The 17,504-nt window shown below is 31.5% G+C and overlaps 1 protein-coding gene across 30 annotated transcripts in view; it reads left to right on the top strand.

Moving 5' to 3' along the window:
- The window catches only part of LOC139510180 (bromodomain adjacent to zinc finger domain protein 2B-like), a 59,707-nt gene that overhangs the window by 28,610 nt on the left and 13,593 nt on the right, over positions 1–17,504 (top strand). For 15 of the 30 annotated variants that reach the window (XM_071296586.1, XM_071296569.1, XM_071296596.1 and 12 more), the window contains 17 exons: positions 849–878; positions 5,444–5,497; positions 5,967–6,032; positions 6,693–6,755; positions 7,294–7,371; positions 7,749–7,860; positions 8,164–8,309; positions 8,854–8,961; positions 9,432–9,541; positions 10,306–10,380; positions 10,807–11,041; positions 11,216–11,272; positions 12,058–13,255; positions 13,560–13,718; positions 14,314–14,546; positions 15,575–15,747; positions 16,209–16,449. In XM_071296586.1, the coding sequence (XP_071152687.1) occupies positions 849–878; positions 5,444–5,497; positions 5,967–6,032; positions 6,693–6,755; positions 7,294–7,371; positions 7,749–7,860; positions 8,164–8,309; positions 8,854–8,961; positions 9,432–9,541; positions 10,306–10,380; positions 10,807–11,041; positions 11,216–11,272; positions 12,058–13,255; positions 13,560–13,718; positions 14,314–14,546; positions 15,575–15,747; positions 16,209–16,449 (3,138 nt within the window). The remainder of the gene's footprint in view (positions 1–848; positions 879–5,443; positions 5,498–5,966; positions 6,033–6,692; positions 6,756–7,293; positions 7,372–7,748; positions 7,861–8,163; positions 8,310–8,853; positions 8,962–9,431; positions 9,542–10,305; positions 10,381–10,806; positions 11,042–11,215; positions 11,273–12,057; positions 13,256–13,559; positions 13,719–14,313; positions 14,547–15,574; positions 15,748–16,208; positions 16,450–17,504) is intronic. The other 15 variants (XM_071296597.1, XM_071296592.1, XM_071296582.1 and 12 more) reach the window with 3 other exon arrangements.

Raw genomic sequence — 17,504 nt, 5'->3', positions numbered from 1 at the left:
CTTATATAATGAAATTTTGAATTATAATTGCATATATTAAAGGTAAATTAAAGTATTTGAACAAAAATAAGGGTACCCCCTACAATTTCAAGAACCAACATTGTGAAACTGAGTTTTTCTCTTACTTCTTGCTTAAAGTACTCTATAATCTATACTATACTGACATAAGAAGTCTCTAAACACATAAGCTCCAAATGTTGCTTTCGTTAGTAGAAGCCATATTAATTATGTGAATCAGCTGGGAAAATGTGAAAGCATAAAAATATAATATATGTATATGCCAATACACATAATTAACAGTGCCTGGTGATGTTTCATAGCCTGACCGGTTTCAGTCAAAAGGGACCTTCGTCAGAGGCCTCCTACCATTCTGCCTCTGATGAAGGTCAGGCTATGAAACATCACCAGGCGCTGTTAATCAAGTGTATTGACATATACTATATTTATATACTCTATAATCTATACCCTGATTTGGCAATTTTAGTTTTGAGTAAAAGACAACTGATATCATATGGCGGAATTCAGTAATCACAATGTTAGGATGCATTTTTATGTAATATATTGCACAAGTATTTAGATGGGTTGGAATTGACATAAAGTCACCTGTGTTTATGTATTTGTTGAATAATGATATACTTGTTGGAAAAACCTTATCAATGCATGCTATTTACTAAAAACAAAAGTGAACATCAAGCAGTAAGCTCGATGTAGTATAAAATGCTCGGACTTGATTGAGCTTTGAAATCCTGTTCATGATGACTCAATAACTGTCTTGTTATCATTTTTTTGTTTTCTGATATTCCCTATTTTTTAACAATATATGTCATTATTTATGTTATAATTTCCAGACCAATTTACTGTGGTATCATATGGAGAGAGTAAGTGGTGCCATGTATTTATCTGTATGCTAACTCTCTGTTTTACTTTGACAATCATAGCTTCATTCTTGTTTTTTAATTTGCATATAAACTTTCTGTATAATCTATGGCTTGGACATCATTAATATATATTCTTTCTGTAGCAGGCTTATTATTGTATTATTACTAAGGGTGTAGTACTTTTATTATTTTCATTAATAAATTAAGTACTATATTCAGTTTATATTACAGCTATATTATTTTCATCTGAACTAGTGCATGATCTGTTCTCCAGAAATCCTTCCTATATTACTACATTGTAAAAAAAAATTATGTCTCTCATTCGACAAAGGGAGACATTTGTTTTAGTTGTATTTCTTCTCATTTTCTATGAGCCAATTTTTATACGACCGCAAAATTTGAAAAATTTTTCGTCGTATATTGCTATCACGTTGGCGTCGGCGTCGTCGTCGTCGTCGTCGTCGTCGTCGTCCGGCGTCCGAATACTTTTAGTTTTCGCACTCTAACTTTAGTAAAAGTATATGGAAATCTATGAAATTTTAACACAAGGTTTATGACCACAAAAGGAAGGTTGGTATTGATTTTGGGAGTTTTGGTCCCAACATTTTAGGAATTAGGGGGCCCTTTTAGGGGCCAAAAAGGGCCCAAATAAGCATTTTCTTGGTTTTCGCACTATAACTTTAGTTTAAGTTAATAGAAATCTATGAAATTTTGACACAAGGTTTATGACCACAAAAGAACGGTTGGGATTGATTTTGGGAGTTTTGGTCTCAACAGTTTAGGAATTAGGGGCCAAAAAAGGGCCCAAATAAGCATTATTCTTGGTTTTCGCACAATAACATTAGTTTAAGTAAATAGAAATCAATGAAATTTAAACACAATGTTAATGACTACAAAAGGAAGGTTGGTATTGATTTTGGGAGTTTAGGTCCCAACAGTTTAGGAATTAGGGGCCAAAAAGGGACCCAAATAAGCATTTTTCTTGGTTTTCGCACCATAACGTTAGTATAAGTAAATAGAAATCTATGAAATTTAAACACAAGGTTTATGACCATAAAAGAAAGGTTGGGTTTGATTTTGGGAGTTTTGGTCCCAACATAATAAGGGGCCCAAAGGGTCCAAAATTAAACTTTTGTTTGATTTCATCAAAATTGAATAATTGGGGTTCTTTGATATGCTGAATCTAACTGTCATGACTGTGTATGTAGATTCTTAACTTTTGGTCCCGTTTTCAAATTGGTCTACATTAAGGTCCAAAGGGTCCAAAATTAAACTTAGTTTGATTTTGACAAAAAATGAATCAGTTAGGTTCTTTGATATGCTGAATCTAAAAATGTACTTAGATTCTTGATTATTGGCCCAGTTTTCAAGTTGGTCCAAATCGGGGTCCAAAATTAAACTTTGTTTGATTTCATCAAAAATTGAATAAATGGGGTTCTTTGATATACCAAATCTACCTGTGTATGTAGATTCTTCATTTTTGGTCCTGTTTTCAAATTGGTCTACACTAAAGTCCAAAGGGTCCAAAATTAAACTTAGTCTGATTTTAACAAAAATTGAAATCTTGAAGTTCTTTGATATGCTGAATCCAAAAATGTACTTAGATTTTTTATTATGGGCCCAGTTTTCAAGTTGGTCCAAATCAGGATCTAAAATTATTATATTAAGTATTGTGCAATAGCAAGTCTTTTCAATTGCACAGTATTGCGCAATGGCAAGAAATATCTAATTGCACAATATTGTGAAATATCAAATTTTTTTTTAATTAGAGTTATCTTTCTTTGTCCAGAATAGTAAGCAAGAAATATCTAATTGCAAAATATTGTGCAATAGCAAGATTTTTTTTTAATTGGAGTTATCTTTCTTTGTCCAGAATCAACTTAAATCTTTGTTATATACAATATACAATGTATATTCACTTTTTACTACTAACTGATAAATTAAAATAATTTTTACCATTCAGTGATAACAAGCAGTTTTTTTACATCTTAATATTTTATGATGTATTTAAATGAGTAGTTATTGTTGCAAACTCCATTAGAAATTTTAATTGAGATTAGTTTTGGAATAAGGGAAAGGGGGATGTGATTAAAAAAATTGGGTTCAATTTTTCTCATTTGAAATTTCATAAATAAAAAAGAAAATTTCTTCAAACATTTTTTTGAGAGGATTAATATTCAACAGCATAGTGAATTGCTCTAAGAGAAACAAAAATTTTAAGTTCATTAGAACACATTCATTCTGTGTCAGAAACCTATGCTGTGTCAACTATTTAATCACAATCCAAATTTAGAGCTGAATCCAGCTTGAATGTTGTGTCCATACTTGCCCTAACCGTTCAGGGTTCAACCTCTGCGGTCGTATAAAGCTACGCCCTGCGGAGCATCTGGTTTTTTTATCTTTTGGTATTGAAATTGTATTTGGCTTGAAGATGAATAACCATAAGTCAGTATTAAATATTATCATGACCTTCATGTGCCTTGACATTAACCTCTGTTTTCCTTCCAGAACTTTATCCTTATGTACACAGGCTTTTGATATTTTCACATGGGTGCGGATCTTCCAGACAATCAGACATATACAAATGAAGATGACCTCTGACCTTGACCTTTAATGTAATTTTGTTTTATGTCAAACCATTTAGTCTCTTCCTGACCATGGCAAGACCATGACAATGGTTCAAAGGGTTTAACTCTGGGAAATTATACTATTAAAAATTGTACCAAATACAGCAGGACAATCTATACATTAGGGCTGAAAAATCTAAGTATTTTAGCTGACTGTTCCAAAGGACCATATATAATCTAGACTGCCATGATAAGACCTTTCCAGTGCACTATAGGTTTGTTCATTGGACCAATCTGCTACCCTCTCGTATCATTAATTGTGTAAAACCTCTGCAACTGTTAAAATCCCCTTCATTATACATTTTACCAACACCTTTCCAGTTTTACTTGTTTGTTGTACTTTTTTTCTCATAGAGTGAATTTTTTACTTGCTATAGATGAAGGAGAGACATATATATTTTAGGCCAACTAAACATTTCCACCTATTTATTTAAAATGCCCTTTTCCTCTCATTTGCAAATAAGGTTGTTCTTTTTGTCCTTTATTAAGAAAAACTAATATTCATATGCTCAAGGTGATTTTCTAGGATAAAAATGAACTTGATGAGGCTGTAATATAATGAATGTATATGTAAGCAATTATCCTAAAATGTATCTCTTTCTTAATCAGATATTCTTGTACTATGTATTATTATTTGTTCCACATGCTCTTGCATACAGGCAATTGATATTGTATTTATCTTTGTATACACAAATTATAAAATTTTCAAAACTTCTACCCTAATTTTACTATTGGAACTGGAAAAAAACACAAATATTAAGATAACGTATCCAGTTAAAATGAAGGATTTAGTATTCAGTGCAAACAATGACAAATACAATATCAATATCCTGTAAATCAGTACCTGCGATTTGATCAACCTTATCAAGTTAGCAGAGCTTACAAAGAGATCGAAATCAAACACTCCACATTTTACCTAATAGAGTTAATTAGTTTACTAGTATTAACCTCTACCCACCTAGCTACAAGCAAGTTCTAGCTTTATTGCCAAAGATAATGATTTTTGAAATGAAATTTAGACAAGATACAAAAGAGATTTTTTCTCACACTTATCCTTTGTAAAAATTTTACATTTGTAATACATGTAGTGTCATACAACATGAATTTTCAGAGCAACTGTATGAACCAAGTTTCATAGTACCAAAAAGCCAAAATGTATACTTAATAAAAACCAGAATCAGGCTTTCGTTGTCATTGCTTGTGTCTTTGAAGTCTGGACTGTTGGTTTTAATGAACATTGTTTATAGATGACCAGTGTCTATTGGAAACTTGTCAGTGGATTGATACTGCCATGGTCCTCTTTCAATTTGTATTTTTGCATTGAATGTATAGGAAGTGTATTGAATGCTCTGTAAAAGATATGAACCAATATTGAAAATGAAGAAGTTGTATAGTTAATATGCACTATTTGAAGCTCTGAGTTTATACATCAGAGCTAGTAAGCATATCATTAAGACCTGCATTGGAGGCTTTTAGGTTTTTAAGTGATGACCAACTGATAATTGTTTTAACATTTGAGTGTGGTGGAAATAAACATTTGAAAAGACCTGCTAGATCAATTTGAAACCAGATTTTGTCAAAGTTGATCATTTAAATGTTCTTGTCAATCAAAAGTATTGCTGAATTCCTTGTATAATCTTGCTAGATTTGCATCATTAGGGATGCAGACCTGCAAGTCCCTTTAGCTTTATTTGTTACATTATATTTTGTATTTTTCAATGTAATTATTTAAATTTGAATTTAGTAAAACTATAGTAATTGAAATTTTTAAAATGTTTTACTCATTAATTTTCCTGGAACATTAGAAAATACAACTCTTTTAAGTACAATGTATATCAAATTGTTAAATGGTTATGTAATGTAATTTCAGTGGATTTTATTTACTTTGAATTTTTAAAAAGAAATAATGATTGTAAATAATAGTTGACTTTTTTGTAGGATAGAGAAATGAAAAGGCAGCAGGCTTTATTGATGAAAGAACAAGTTAATACGGTAAAATTTGATATACCTTTTAACTTATTACAACACCCCAGATCGGAAGGAGATGAAGATACTGTTTGACTATGAAGAAGAGCTCTCTGAAATTTGTTATCTTGTGAATGTCACCTTGTTATACCCTGTGACACTGTGGCTCAATCTTTTACTGTCACCCACCCAATTTCTTCAAGAAAAAAAGGGGGTTATAGGGGAAAAGGATCTGTATTTAAAACTTATCTTTTTGGCCTATTGCTAAGTTTTAATATTTGACATCTAGTTTCAGAGTTATGTCCTTTACCAAGGTGGTAAATAAACTCATTTGCTGTGTACCTAATATATTTAGTATGTCACATCAACCAAAAGACATACATTTGGGGAAGCTTTATCTAATTTCACATCTAGTGGAAGGGCACTTTATTGCAAAAGACAATTCTTCCTATGTTTAGTTATCAGATCAGTATTAACATTATAATGTTCTTAACAGGATAGAGAAAGAAGACGTCAGCATATACTGTTGGTGAAAGCATTAGAGACACAAAAGAAGCAGGCGGTAAGAAATTCCATGATTAAAGAACTGAAAAAGACTTACAGACTAGCTTTTTACTACTTGATTATATAATTTTATACCAAACGGCACTTTATAAAATATGCTAGCAAATAAACCTTCATGACTTACATTTTTTGATATTTCAGTTTGTTGAAGGTGAAAACACAAAATTTCTAATTTCATTATTTTTGGAGCTTAATTCTTGGGATCCCATTACCTCTGATTGTTGATCAATTACTCTACAGTGTATTTTTGATGCAAATTTACTGTGGAACTATACCTACCATACAACTAAATGTTATCCCAATATCTGTCATAAATTGGAACTTAGTAATGATAGAAAATTATACTATCTTCATTTGCCTTTTGCCAAAATACAGAAGAATGTGTATGCTTTAATATACATCAATAAAATTGAGAAAGGAAATGAGGAATGTGTCAAAGCGACAGCAACCCGACAACAACCCGACCATAGTTCATTTTCCTTTGCAAATGCTTTCATATTAACAGTTGGAGACTTATCATCAGAAACTGTAAAAGCAAATGCTTGATCTTCTGCTACTGTATTAATTGAACTTCAGAAGCTGCTAAAAATAGAAATTAGGAGATTTTTTGTATTGCAAATAGAATAAAGGTAAACAGTGATATAATTTATATTAATAGGAGAAAGATAGAATAAAAGAATCCAGAATGGCTGAGAAGAAGATTTCAAGAGAAAGAAAAATGGTAACAATTCCCTTTACGAATAATTATTATAATTAAAGATCCTAATGGTGATATAAATGGCCACTGTCATTTAAAAAATTGACAAAAATACATGTAAATTGCCAATTACTAGCAAACTTTGTGGAAATGATAACTTTAAGAATTGTGTTTGAAGAATCAAACACCCCCTAACATACCTACGATGAGGAGAAAAGTTAACTCAATATGAATAAAGGTGATATGGTGGCATACATCAATTCTACATTAACTAAAAACCCCAAAAGCTTGAGACATATAGTCTTCAACAATAAACAGGTGTCTGCATATGTCAAACTCAAAACCGACTTGCTTAAAACAAGTTGTTAATAGATTGAATAGAGTTTTGCCAATTTACTTGAAATCATTATAAATAAGTCTCTTACTTGCTTTCTTATTTCGTAGTGATATTATCAAATTTGGTCTACATAGTCTTTATATGAGAAGTTACTTAGTTTGGCCTGGTTGTTCAATTATTTATAATAATATGGTACTTGGTCTGAACTTGAATTTCTATTTGTAGGAGCAAAGAAGACAGGAGCTACAATTACTTAGAGAACTAAGGAGACCAGTTGATGACATGCAGCTTAAAGAAGCCAGGGTATATATATATTTTTTTTGCATGTTTTGTGTTTAACAATAAATACTAGTTGAAAAAAGAAACTATATACCAGTAAAAAACAATCTAATATTAAAACTTAAATTTTAAATGCATGTGAAACTTTTAATTTAAAAAAAAGGTTGAATATGTTTTATATACTGTATGGCTAAGTTTTGCTATAAAAGATTTACATGGACTTTCTATTAGAACTTTATTGACTACGACTAGAGTTATGATTAATATAAAACGCAGCTAGACTTATTGATATATAACTACAGTTATTGCTATAATACAACTGTTGTAATAAAACACGATTAATTACATTTTAATTACATTAGCATTTTTGTATACATCTTTTTTCTCTTTTTTTTTTCCAGGTATTACCAGAGTATCCCAGGATAAAAGGAATAGAATTGAATGGGACTGCATTTGCTGATATCCTGATGGTTTTGGAATTTTTGCATAATTTTTCAGATGCTCTTGGTTTTGGTATGTACAATTATCTTTTTATTTAAATCTTTGTAATATCGGGCCCGCTAGATTTTGGTCAGTGCTTTACAGTAATAATTTTGGCTGTTGGCTATTTGTATGTAGTATAATAACTCAGTGCTATTTTGGATTTCATAATTTTTATCCTGAAGGATTTTATACGACAGCAAAAATTTTTGAAATTTAGAGCATAGGTTTTTTTTACCAATTAGATTTAAAATGTTATCAGAAAGGTGCACAATATTTTTGTTCAAGTTAATATGATATAAAAATGTAATTGTGCTAACCTTGACTTACTTTTAGTAGATAGTGATACCTTGCCCACATTGAGGACACTTCAGGAGGCTGTTATTGGTAAAAATGAGGAAGATATGGAAGACTATATAGCTCTAACTTCACATCTTACTAGATATGCTGTCATGGATCCTGGGGTTCCAAATCCTAAGGAGGTAAGGAGAAAAAAGTTACAACACACTGGGCAAAATGTGTAATATAATAACATCTTCATGATGTTTCAAAATTAACAGATTCACTGATGCTTATTCATCACCAGAAGATAACAATATGGTGTAAAAAACTAAATGTTGCATTATTTAAGTAATCTTTTGATGATTTGCATGCTTGAAAAAAAAATAAAAAAATTCTTGGCTTCAAATGCTGCATGCTTATGGGTGATCAATGCATCAGTTTTAGTTTTAAAAACACAAAATATAGTTTCAGATAACAAAAGATATCTTAAATTGAAAAAAAGTTAAGAGCTTATATATTTAAGATGGTTTTGTGAGTAAATATGTTCAAAGATTGATAAGTATAGATTATCGAGTTTTCTACACATTGAAATCATAAAATATCAGCTGCAAGCCACAATGTTAACCTTTTTGGTGAGTGAGCGCAGCATTATGTCAAGTGTGTAGGGAAGGACTATAAATGTGAATTGAAAATTTTAGGCCATCCTATTATATGACTACAATTAGATGTGAATTATTATTTTAGGCAGTAACAAAGCTAGGACAGAAGATTATAGATGTTGATATTAGTGATGGTGTTGTATCTGAGGTTCTTTGTATCTTCATCACTGCAAGGAATGGTAAACCAAATGAGGTAACTGTGCGAGACCAAATATCTCTCATACCAAACGGTGATATTAAATGTCACTGAATGGAGAGATATAAGATAATTGAAACTTTACTACTGGGTGTCTCAAATTTTTGTGTGTCGATATTTTCAGGAGTGTTTTATTATTTTTTAAATTTTATCTGCTTCAGCATACCAGAGATTTCACAAAAATAAAATTTTGATGCCTCAAGTTACATCAGTTTTTGGAAGTGATTAAAGGTTTTCAATGTAAAGTGAACTTAAAACTTCTATGATATGATTAGAAGTAAAAAACTGAAGCTTTTAGTTGTTTAAGATGTTTTATAAAAAATGAAATTTCATTTTCCATGTTACACCAATGCACAATTTTTTGTTCAGAAAAAATCGGCTTGTTTTGTATTTCAGAAATCTCTTAAATGAAAGAAAAAAAAAATAGTGCTGAATCATTAGATTAAAAGTTTGTTATATTCTTTCAGATGAGTGATTGGTTACAAGAGAAACCATTAGAATCACTTCATCAAAACCAAAGAGCTTCAATCTTGGCCTTCCTTTGTAATGAGTTGTTATGTGGGAAATCTATTTCAAGGTGAGTGTATACAGAAAGTAGAGTTGCACATTTTATTCCAATGATTTTAAATGATGAATGTTCCTAGTGTCATCAGTCTGCATGGTTACCATTTAAGTATTTAAATGGTGTTAGTGTGAAATACTAATAGATATAAGAAGATGTGGCATGAGTGTCAGTAAAACAACTCTCTATCCAAGTCAAACAATATAAAAGTAAACCATTATAGACATTTAATTAAGGCAGATGCAAGAACAAGCAAATAACAAGCTTTATTGAAACTTACCAATATGTTTTAAAAGATAAAGGTTAAAGAAGAATTTTTTGCTGGAAAATTAATTTATTTAAGAGAAATATGAACTATTGACATCGTTTTGTATTGTTTCATTTTCATCTTTAATCTTAGAAACTACCTTGAAAAAAAAAGTTTGAAAGAATATTGTTTGGAAAAAAAATCGCAGAAAAATTTTACTGCAATCTTCGAGAAATACTTGCTTGTTTGGTGATATTTTACTTCGTGTGCTGTACTTGAAATGATAATGCAGTCAATAAAAAATCTTTGTTACTTTTTGTTGCAAATTTGCAATATGGATCTCCTTGGAACAGTTTTATATTTTAGATATTTAAATGCCTTACGAGAGCGTTTCTTAACTAGTATTGCAGGTACTGAAGTTTTGTCAGTATTATTAGCATAGATGTGAGATCAGTGACTTAAACTCGTGATAAGTTGTTATGGTTAACGAAAGTTTCTTTACACTGTTAAAATGAAATTTTGTATTTTTCAGTGAAATAGAGAAGAATTTAGATCACATGGGTGACATTCGAAGAGACAAATGGGTAATAGAAGGACAACTAAGAAGGTCAGTTAATTCTTTATATCATAAATTAAAGCTTTACATCTTGTTCAATATTTTTGACTGATATAATGATGAATATAGATAAGAAAATTACTATCTAAGGACTGTGGTCAAAGTAACCAGTTGAGATAAATTAAAAAAAAAAGAAAAAAAAAGCAAACAACCATTATATATGTAATCAACAATTTGATATTATTAGTAAATTGTACACTGACATCTCATATAAATTACATAAATTACCAAGAAGAATGGAGGGTTTATATATTTTTTTCTCTATTGTCTGATTTTAAACTTTATACAGATTAACATATAATTTGTGTTTTACAAGTCTACAGTATATCTACAGATAGGAAATTTGATATCAGTATATTTAATTGTATGACTTAATTAAAATAGAATAACTACAGTAGTCTAAAATTGTGTTTCAAGGTTAAGAGTAAAACAAGGAAAAAAGTTCCGGTCTCCCACTAAGCCAGTTAGAGAAGATGATAACTCAGTCCTGACAAAGGATGGTGACGACAGTATTCTAACTTGTCAAGATGGCGATGAGAGTACATGTATGAGTGTTAGTAAAAGAGGCAGTGATGAAGAAGAGGAAAAAGATGATGAAAGTGGAAATGAATATGATGAAAATCAGTCTGTAAAAGACAATGAAGAGGAGGTGGTAAGTCAAAGACTTTTACCAAAACTATATCCTTTGATGTAAGATTTTATCCTCATTTATCTTGTCTTTTGGCCTTTTATTTCTTAAACCATTTTTTTCAATTTTAGAGGTAAAGCTTTAATCTTAAGTAAACCATATTGAGTTCCTTTTTCAGTTTATTATGGTCTATTGCAGGAAGATGAGAATCTTAGTTTTGAAGAATGTGAGAAAAAGATTGAGAAGTTACAAAAGGTAGGACATTATAATTTGTGTCTACTTCAGCTGTTCTAAATGCTTAAATAAACAGATTATTAGATAAACATACTAGAGATAATTCATATTAACTGTATGAATAAATAAGACTGTTTTTATCGTTCTCTTAAGAAAGACTGTTGAGAAATTAAAAAAAAAGGTATATGCTGTCATTCTCTCTTAATTCATTCTACAACATACAGTTATACAGGCGTCTTTCTCAATAACTTTAAATATTGAGCTGACTTTTATGCACCACTTATAGGGGCCATCTGTTTTTCTGTCTGTCCCTCTTCAGGTAAAAGTTTTTGGTCCAAGTAGTTTTTGATAAAGTTGAAGACTAATCAACTTGAAACTTAGTTCACATGTGCCCTATGATATGATCTTTCTAATTTTAATGCAAATTGAGTTTTGATCCATATTTCATGGTCCACTGAACATAGAAAATGAAAGTGTGAGTGGGGCATCTGTGTACTATGGACAAATTCTTGTTAGTACTAATGTGATTCTTCTATGATGAGTTACAAATCGAGATTAAGTTTGGTTCTACACCACCACAGATATTTGCTGACATTGCAGGCTTTGAAAATTTTGTGAAAACTAAATAAAGATTGAGAACATTATTCTTTTAAAGGTTTGCATGTATTTTTAATAATAGGTACATTATATATATACTATTTCTAAACTTAAATGTTTTACCTACTGAAATCAATCTCTTAAGAAAGTGTGACACGCAGTATTACTATTTTAGCAGAGTTAAAAGATAACATATTTATGTATTTTAGCAACATGCTCAACATAGAGCAAAAGTGTTCAAAGCATCTCATAGAGTTCGTGCAATAACATTGGGACAAGATAGATACAAACGACGATACTGGGTGCTCCCGAAAGCAGGAGGAGTTTATGTGGAAGGATTAGAATCTGGTCATTTTGAAGAAACAAACATGAAACAGGAGTGTGAAATTAAATCAGAATCAACAAGCATGGCAGTGGAAGATACAAAAGCAAACATTAAAGATATTAAGGAAGAAAATGAATTGTCTTCTTCAAAGCTTCTGAAATTAAAAAGCTCAGAAAATTCCAGTTTAGGATCTTCAGAAGTATCTGATAATGTGAATATTAAACAGGATAGTAGTGATTTCTCAGGAAAAAAAGATAATGAAGCTGAAAACACAAATTCAGATGTAGAAATGAAATCCTGCAATGGGGAAATTTCTACTTCAGCAGATAATAGTGCAATAAGTTTACAAACAGAATCAAAAAATATTTTCTTACAAAGTCCTACTTCAAATAAGTTGAGTGATTTGTGCAATTTATCTACAGTAAAGTCCGAGCGGAGTGAGGACTCTAATATTATCATACCACATGCTCATTCATCACCGTTGATCACTCCATATTCACCATCTCCATTCAATATGTTCTTCAACTCATTTTCAAATCAAACAACTGAATCAAATGCTAGTCCACTGCCAGCCCACCAACATCCAAAATCATCAACACCTTCCACTGACTCAAAGTCAAGCTTTCTCAGTATTGACACTCTACTTAAGAAGGAAAGTGAACCAGTAAAAACATCATCATCATCTATATTCAGTACTTTTTCGTTAGCCCAAGATCAAATAACATCAAATGACGATCAGAAGCCATGGTTTAGTATATTACCAAGAATGCCTTGTGAAGATTTATCAGTGGCTCAGGTCACATCACAATTGGGAATGCATGGTTCTTATAATTCACTTCCATTTTTCTCACCACTAACTGTTAGTGCCTTTCCCATACAAAGTCCAGCTTTTTCATCATTCCAAATAGGACAGTTAACAAATTCAAATCAGGACGAGGGTGAAATAAAACAGAATTTGAATATCTCAGAGACAAATAATTCTTTCAAAATTCCTAATACACCAAAGATGGAACCAAATACTCCAAGCATTTTTGATCAAGGAGAAATTAATACTTATGATGAACCTCAACCCATTGAAAAAGGTGAGTAAAATTATCAAGTCTATATCTATTTCTTTTGTTATATATGAATAATGATAGTGGACCTTGAGATACTCATACTGTGGAAAATACCAAAATTAAAATCTCAAACAATGAAATGATATTGTTTAAAATGATATTTATATCTTGTGGAAACCTGAATGATATTTCTATGTGATTGAAAAATTGAAAGACTTGCTTTGTAAGATAAAAAATATACTTAGGGCAGGGGACATTTGAACACTTTTCTTTTATTATTATTTTGTAAAATGTAGTGTCAATCTTTGTTGATTTTGATTTAATTTAGTAATGACAGAAGGCTGGTGGAGAGTTATAGATCAGAATCAAGTGAAGGAGTTGATGAGATGTTGTCATCCCAGAGGAATTCGGGAGAAGAATCTACAAAAAACATTACAGAAATTTCAAGAATATGCTTGTGAATCCTGCAGCAAAGGGGATAAACATAGTAAGTATTTCTGAGGTTTACACAATTATCTTAACAAAAAATGGGTAAAGGGATATATAAGATAGCAACTTAACAACATATTACAACCAAATTCACATACGTTTTTCAACAAAACACAGATGACAATAGGAAATATAAACTCAATATTCCCTCAGACTCTAGACAGGAACAGAATAGATTTAACAGACACGTTCAGAGATCTACTTCCTTTATATATGTTTCACTGACTTTAGTTTTACATAGAGTTCAGTTTTTTCGGTTACCAAGAAAACTACAACTGTAAAACTTGGTATATGGATGGATGTATTAAAAAAATTATGTATTAATTAAAATCAAATATCTTCTTTTTACCCGATGGATATGATAAGATTTAAAAAAAATCTTATGTGAATTAATTTTGATTTAGGGGTTAAGGTGATTTAAATTTAAGAGGTTGAAAGTAAGACACATTTTGTAGCTAAGTGTATGCAGAATGTTAACACCACAGAATCAAGTGCAGAAACAATAAAAATACAATTTGTTCTGAATCCAGGAAAAAGTGTACTTGCAAAACTATTTATATCTTCTTTTATAATCATGCATATCTTTTTCTCAGTTGTATCCCTTGAAGCCTCTGACTCCTCTGATTCTGAAGAGGAAAATAAGGAAACTAATGAAGACAAAAAAGAAGACAATAATGAGGATGAGAAGCAAGAAAAAAGAAAGAAGAAAAAGAGGAAAGAATCTGAAGAATCAGTTATAGATCATGCTCACCAGGTTGAACTGACTGTGCTGGATGCAGTAGAAAATCTGGAGGAAAGGGTGGCATCTGCTAGTCTTCAAGTTAAAGTTAGTTTTTGTACTTCATAATTACAATTTAACTAAACTTTATATAATTTGTGACTTGCTATTACCCATCTATAATTTTAAACATTTCCTTATTTTAAGATATTTGACATTTGTGAAATCAGCCAATTTTTTGGCCAGAATTGTTCACAGAAGCAAGTCTATCATATTATCTTAACCTCAATTTCACATTTAAACATTATATTTATGTATTCCTTACCAACTATGTATGACAGCACTGCTTCCAGTGGCAGATCCAGGCGAGGGTTTCTAATGGTTTGAACTCAATATTTTTTTTTTACAATCAATGCTTTTTTATGGGGACATATGATTGGAACCCTCCCTTTATTCTGTGTTGGAACTACCCCTAGCTTCTAAAAGCATCATGTATCCTTTACTTTCCCAGAATTGATTTTATTACTGAACAACAATCAGTCCTTTTGAAGTAAGTACATCTTGTTTGTTAATATGTTATAATAAGTAAAATTCTGTGAAAAATAAATGTGTTTTGAAGTTAAAATAATTTTTCTGACTGAAGTTTTATCGCGGTAGTGATGACTTCTTAACAAACTTTATCCATTGATATACCACACTTTAAGTCATGTCAATTTAAGGGAATTGATATAAGTTCTTTTTGTTCCTTCCTGACAAATTCCTTGCCCAAAGTCCCCCTCGTGTTGATAACCTTGTATGTAGGTATAAGGCATTATTAAGATGGGATAACAAAAATCAAACCTATGAATTACAGGTTAACTATATTTTGTATGTAGATATGTTTTAATAAGATTATATGCATCTGAAATATGTGTAATAGCTGAAACCACATTTTTATAGCTTCACTTGTGAAGATTGGTTTTACAGATAAGATCATCTGTAATGATGTTTGGTTGTGACAAGTAAATGTCCATCTGAAATATGTCATTTGGAAAGGTCTTATCACACCTAATATATATATTTATTCAGGTCAACATTAATTTATTTATACTCCACTCACAATATCTAGAATTGAATACTTATTTTAAATGTTATAGGGATGGAAAGTTCCACAAAGAATCTCAGATGAATCTGATATAAAGCTGGTAGATAGATTCCATGAAAATCTCAAAGAGAATGAAAAATATCCTCTGGATGTTGCCAGGGAAAAACTAATCAACCTTGAGCCAAACATAGAAAGACGATATCTTAAACCTCCATTGTGTAAAAAGTAAGTTAACTTATTTCAAGGAATAGTAAAATATTATTGCCAACTAATTCATTAGGGGGCAATTTCTGTCTTATCATGCAAACAGTGATGTGTTTGGAAGAGTAATATTGCCTGAAACTGCTCTTTATGTCTTGGATTCTAAATTATCTTAATTTCATATAAAGACATATCTTCAAACCACAACATAGAAACTAAAGACTAAGCAACATGAACCCCACCAAAAAGTACGGAAGATCTTAAGGTGGCTCAAAAGGATAAGAAGAACCTGCTTACTCCATTTGTGGAACCCTTTCATGTTGCTCGTTAAAGTAAAAAAACATTTTTTTTACAAACAAACATTTATGATGAAGTGTCTGCGGTTGATTGTTATCTTATATGGAAAGCTATTTCACAAAATGTTTATGCTAAATATTGAATGATGCATAAAGATTTTTTAATAATTGATGTTTGTTTTTTTGCAGTCAGCAGATAAATATGGCCAACATATCTGCATCTAGTTTCAACGATGGACATGATTCTAGTCATTGTGATGAAAATGGAGATGAAGATGAGGAGGAACAACCTAGTACTCCTGCTCCAGTACCATCTGGTCTTCTAACTTGGAGGAATGCTGTGGCTTTGTCTAAATCTCCTGCTCAGTTGACTTTATGTGTTTATCAGCTTAATAATGCAATATCATGGGAAAAGTCCATCATGAAAGTGGTAAGTGAATTATATTGTAAAATAATCAGGATAAATGGGTAGATGTATTAATTGTCTCAAGAAGTCCATTATGACAAGTTATGATATGCTGGAAGTTTTTTAACAACCTTGACTAGCTAAACATCCCTTGCACGGTCGGTATTACAAGTTTATTATCTCCCTTCCTTGACAAGTCCTATATACAACTTGTCTAAACATCAACCCAACAATGTTAGATCTGTAAAGTTGCTTTCGCAAATTTTTGGTATATATATATATATATATATACAACTCGTCTAAACATCAACCCAACAATGTTAGATCTGTAAATTTGCTTTCGCAAATTTTTGGTTCTTCCCTCGCCGGGATTCGAACCCATGCGACTGTGATATCGTGACACCAAATCGCCTGTACTGCAGCCGTCCCGCTAGACCACACGCATGGGTTCGAATCCCGGCGAGGGAAGAACCAAAAATTTGCGAAAGCAAATTTACAGATCTAACATTGTTGGGTTGATGTTTAGACGAGTTGTATATACATTATGTACACAGCCATGTATCACCATCATTGATGGCGATCCGATGGATACATCTGTTGTAGGGTTGTCACTGACTCAGACGTACTTAGATCTGTAAATTTGCTTTCGCAAATTTTTGGTTCTTCCCTCGCCGGGATTCGAACCCATGCTACTGTGATATCGTGACACCAAATCGCCTGCACTGCAGCCGTCCCGCTAGACCACACGACCACCTGGGCTCTAAAAAAAAAGAGCTTTCGCTGGCCATGTGTTACCTTTCCACGTCAGTTTTTTAATCTAGCGGCGTACTACAGTACATGATATATAAGGCATGAAGATGTTATGGTTACAGATCAGCTAAATTATCTATAGTAAAGGATCCTACAAATTAATGTGAGATACAGTCACAGAAAATAATTATATTCATAAGTACGTCTGAGTCAGTGGCAACCCTACAACAGATGTATCCATCGGATCGCCATCAATGATGGTGATACATGGCTGTGTACATATATATATATATATATATCAGGATAAAGGAGAAGGTGTGTTAAATTTC

The sequence above is a fragment of the Mytilus edulis genome, chromosome 2 (genome assembly GCF_963676685.1).
Source record: "Mytilus edulis chromosome 2, xbMytEdul2.2, whole genome shotgun sequence".
In the NCBI taxonomy this organism is placed as follows: Eukaryota; Metazoa; Mollusca; class Bivalvia; order Mytilida; family Mytilidae; genus Mytilus; species Mytilus edulis.
Note: the sequence above shows the minus strand (reverse complement) of the source record. Positions and strands in the feature narration are given on the sequence as shown.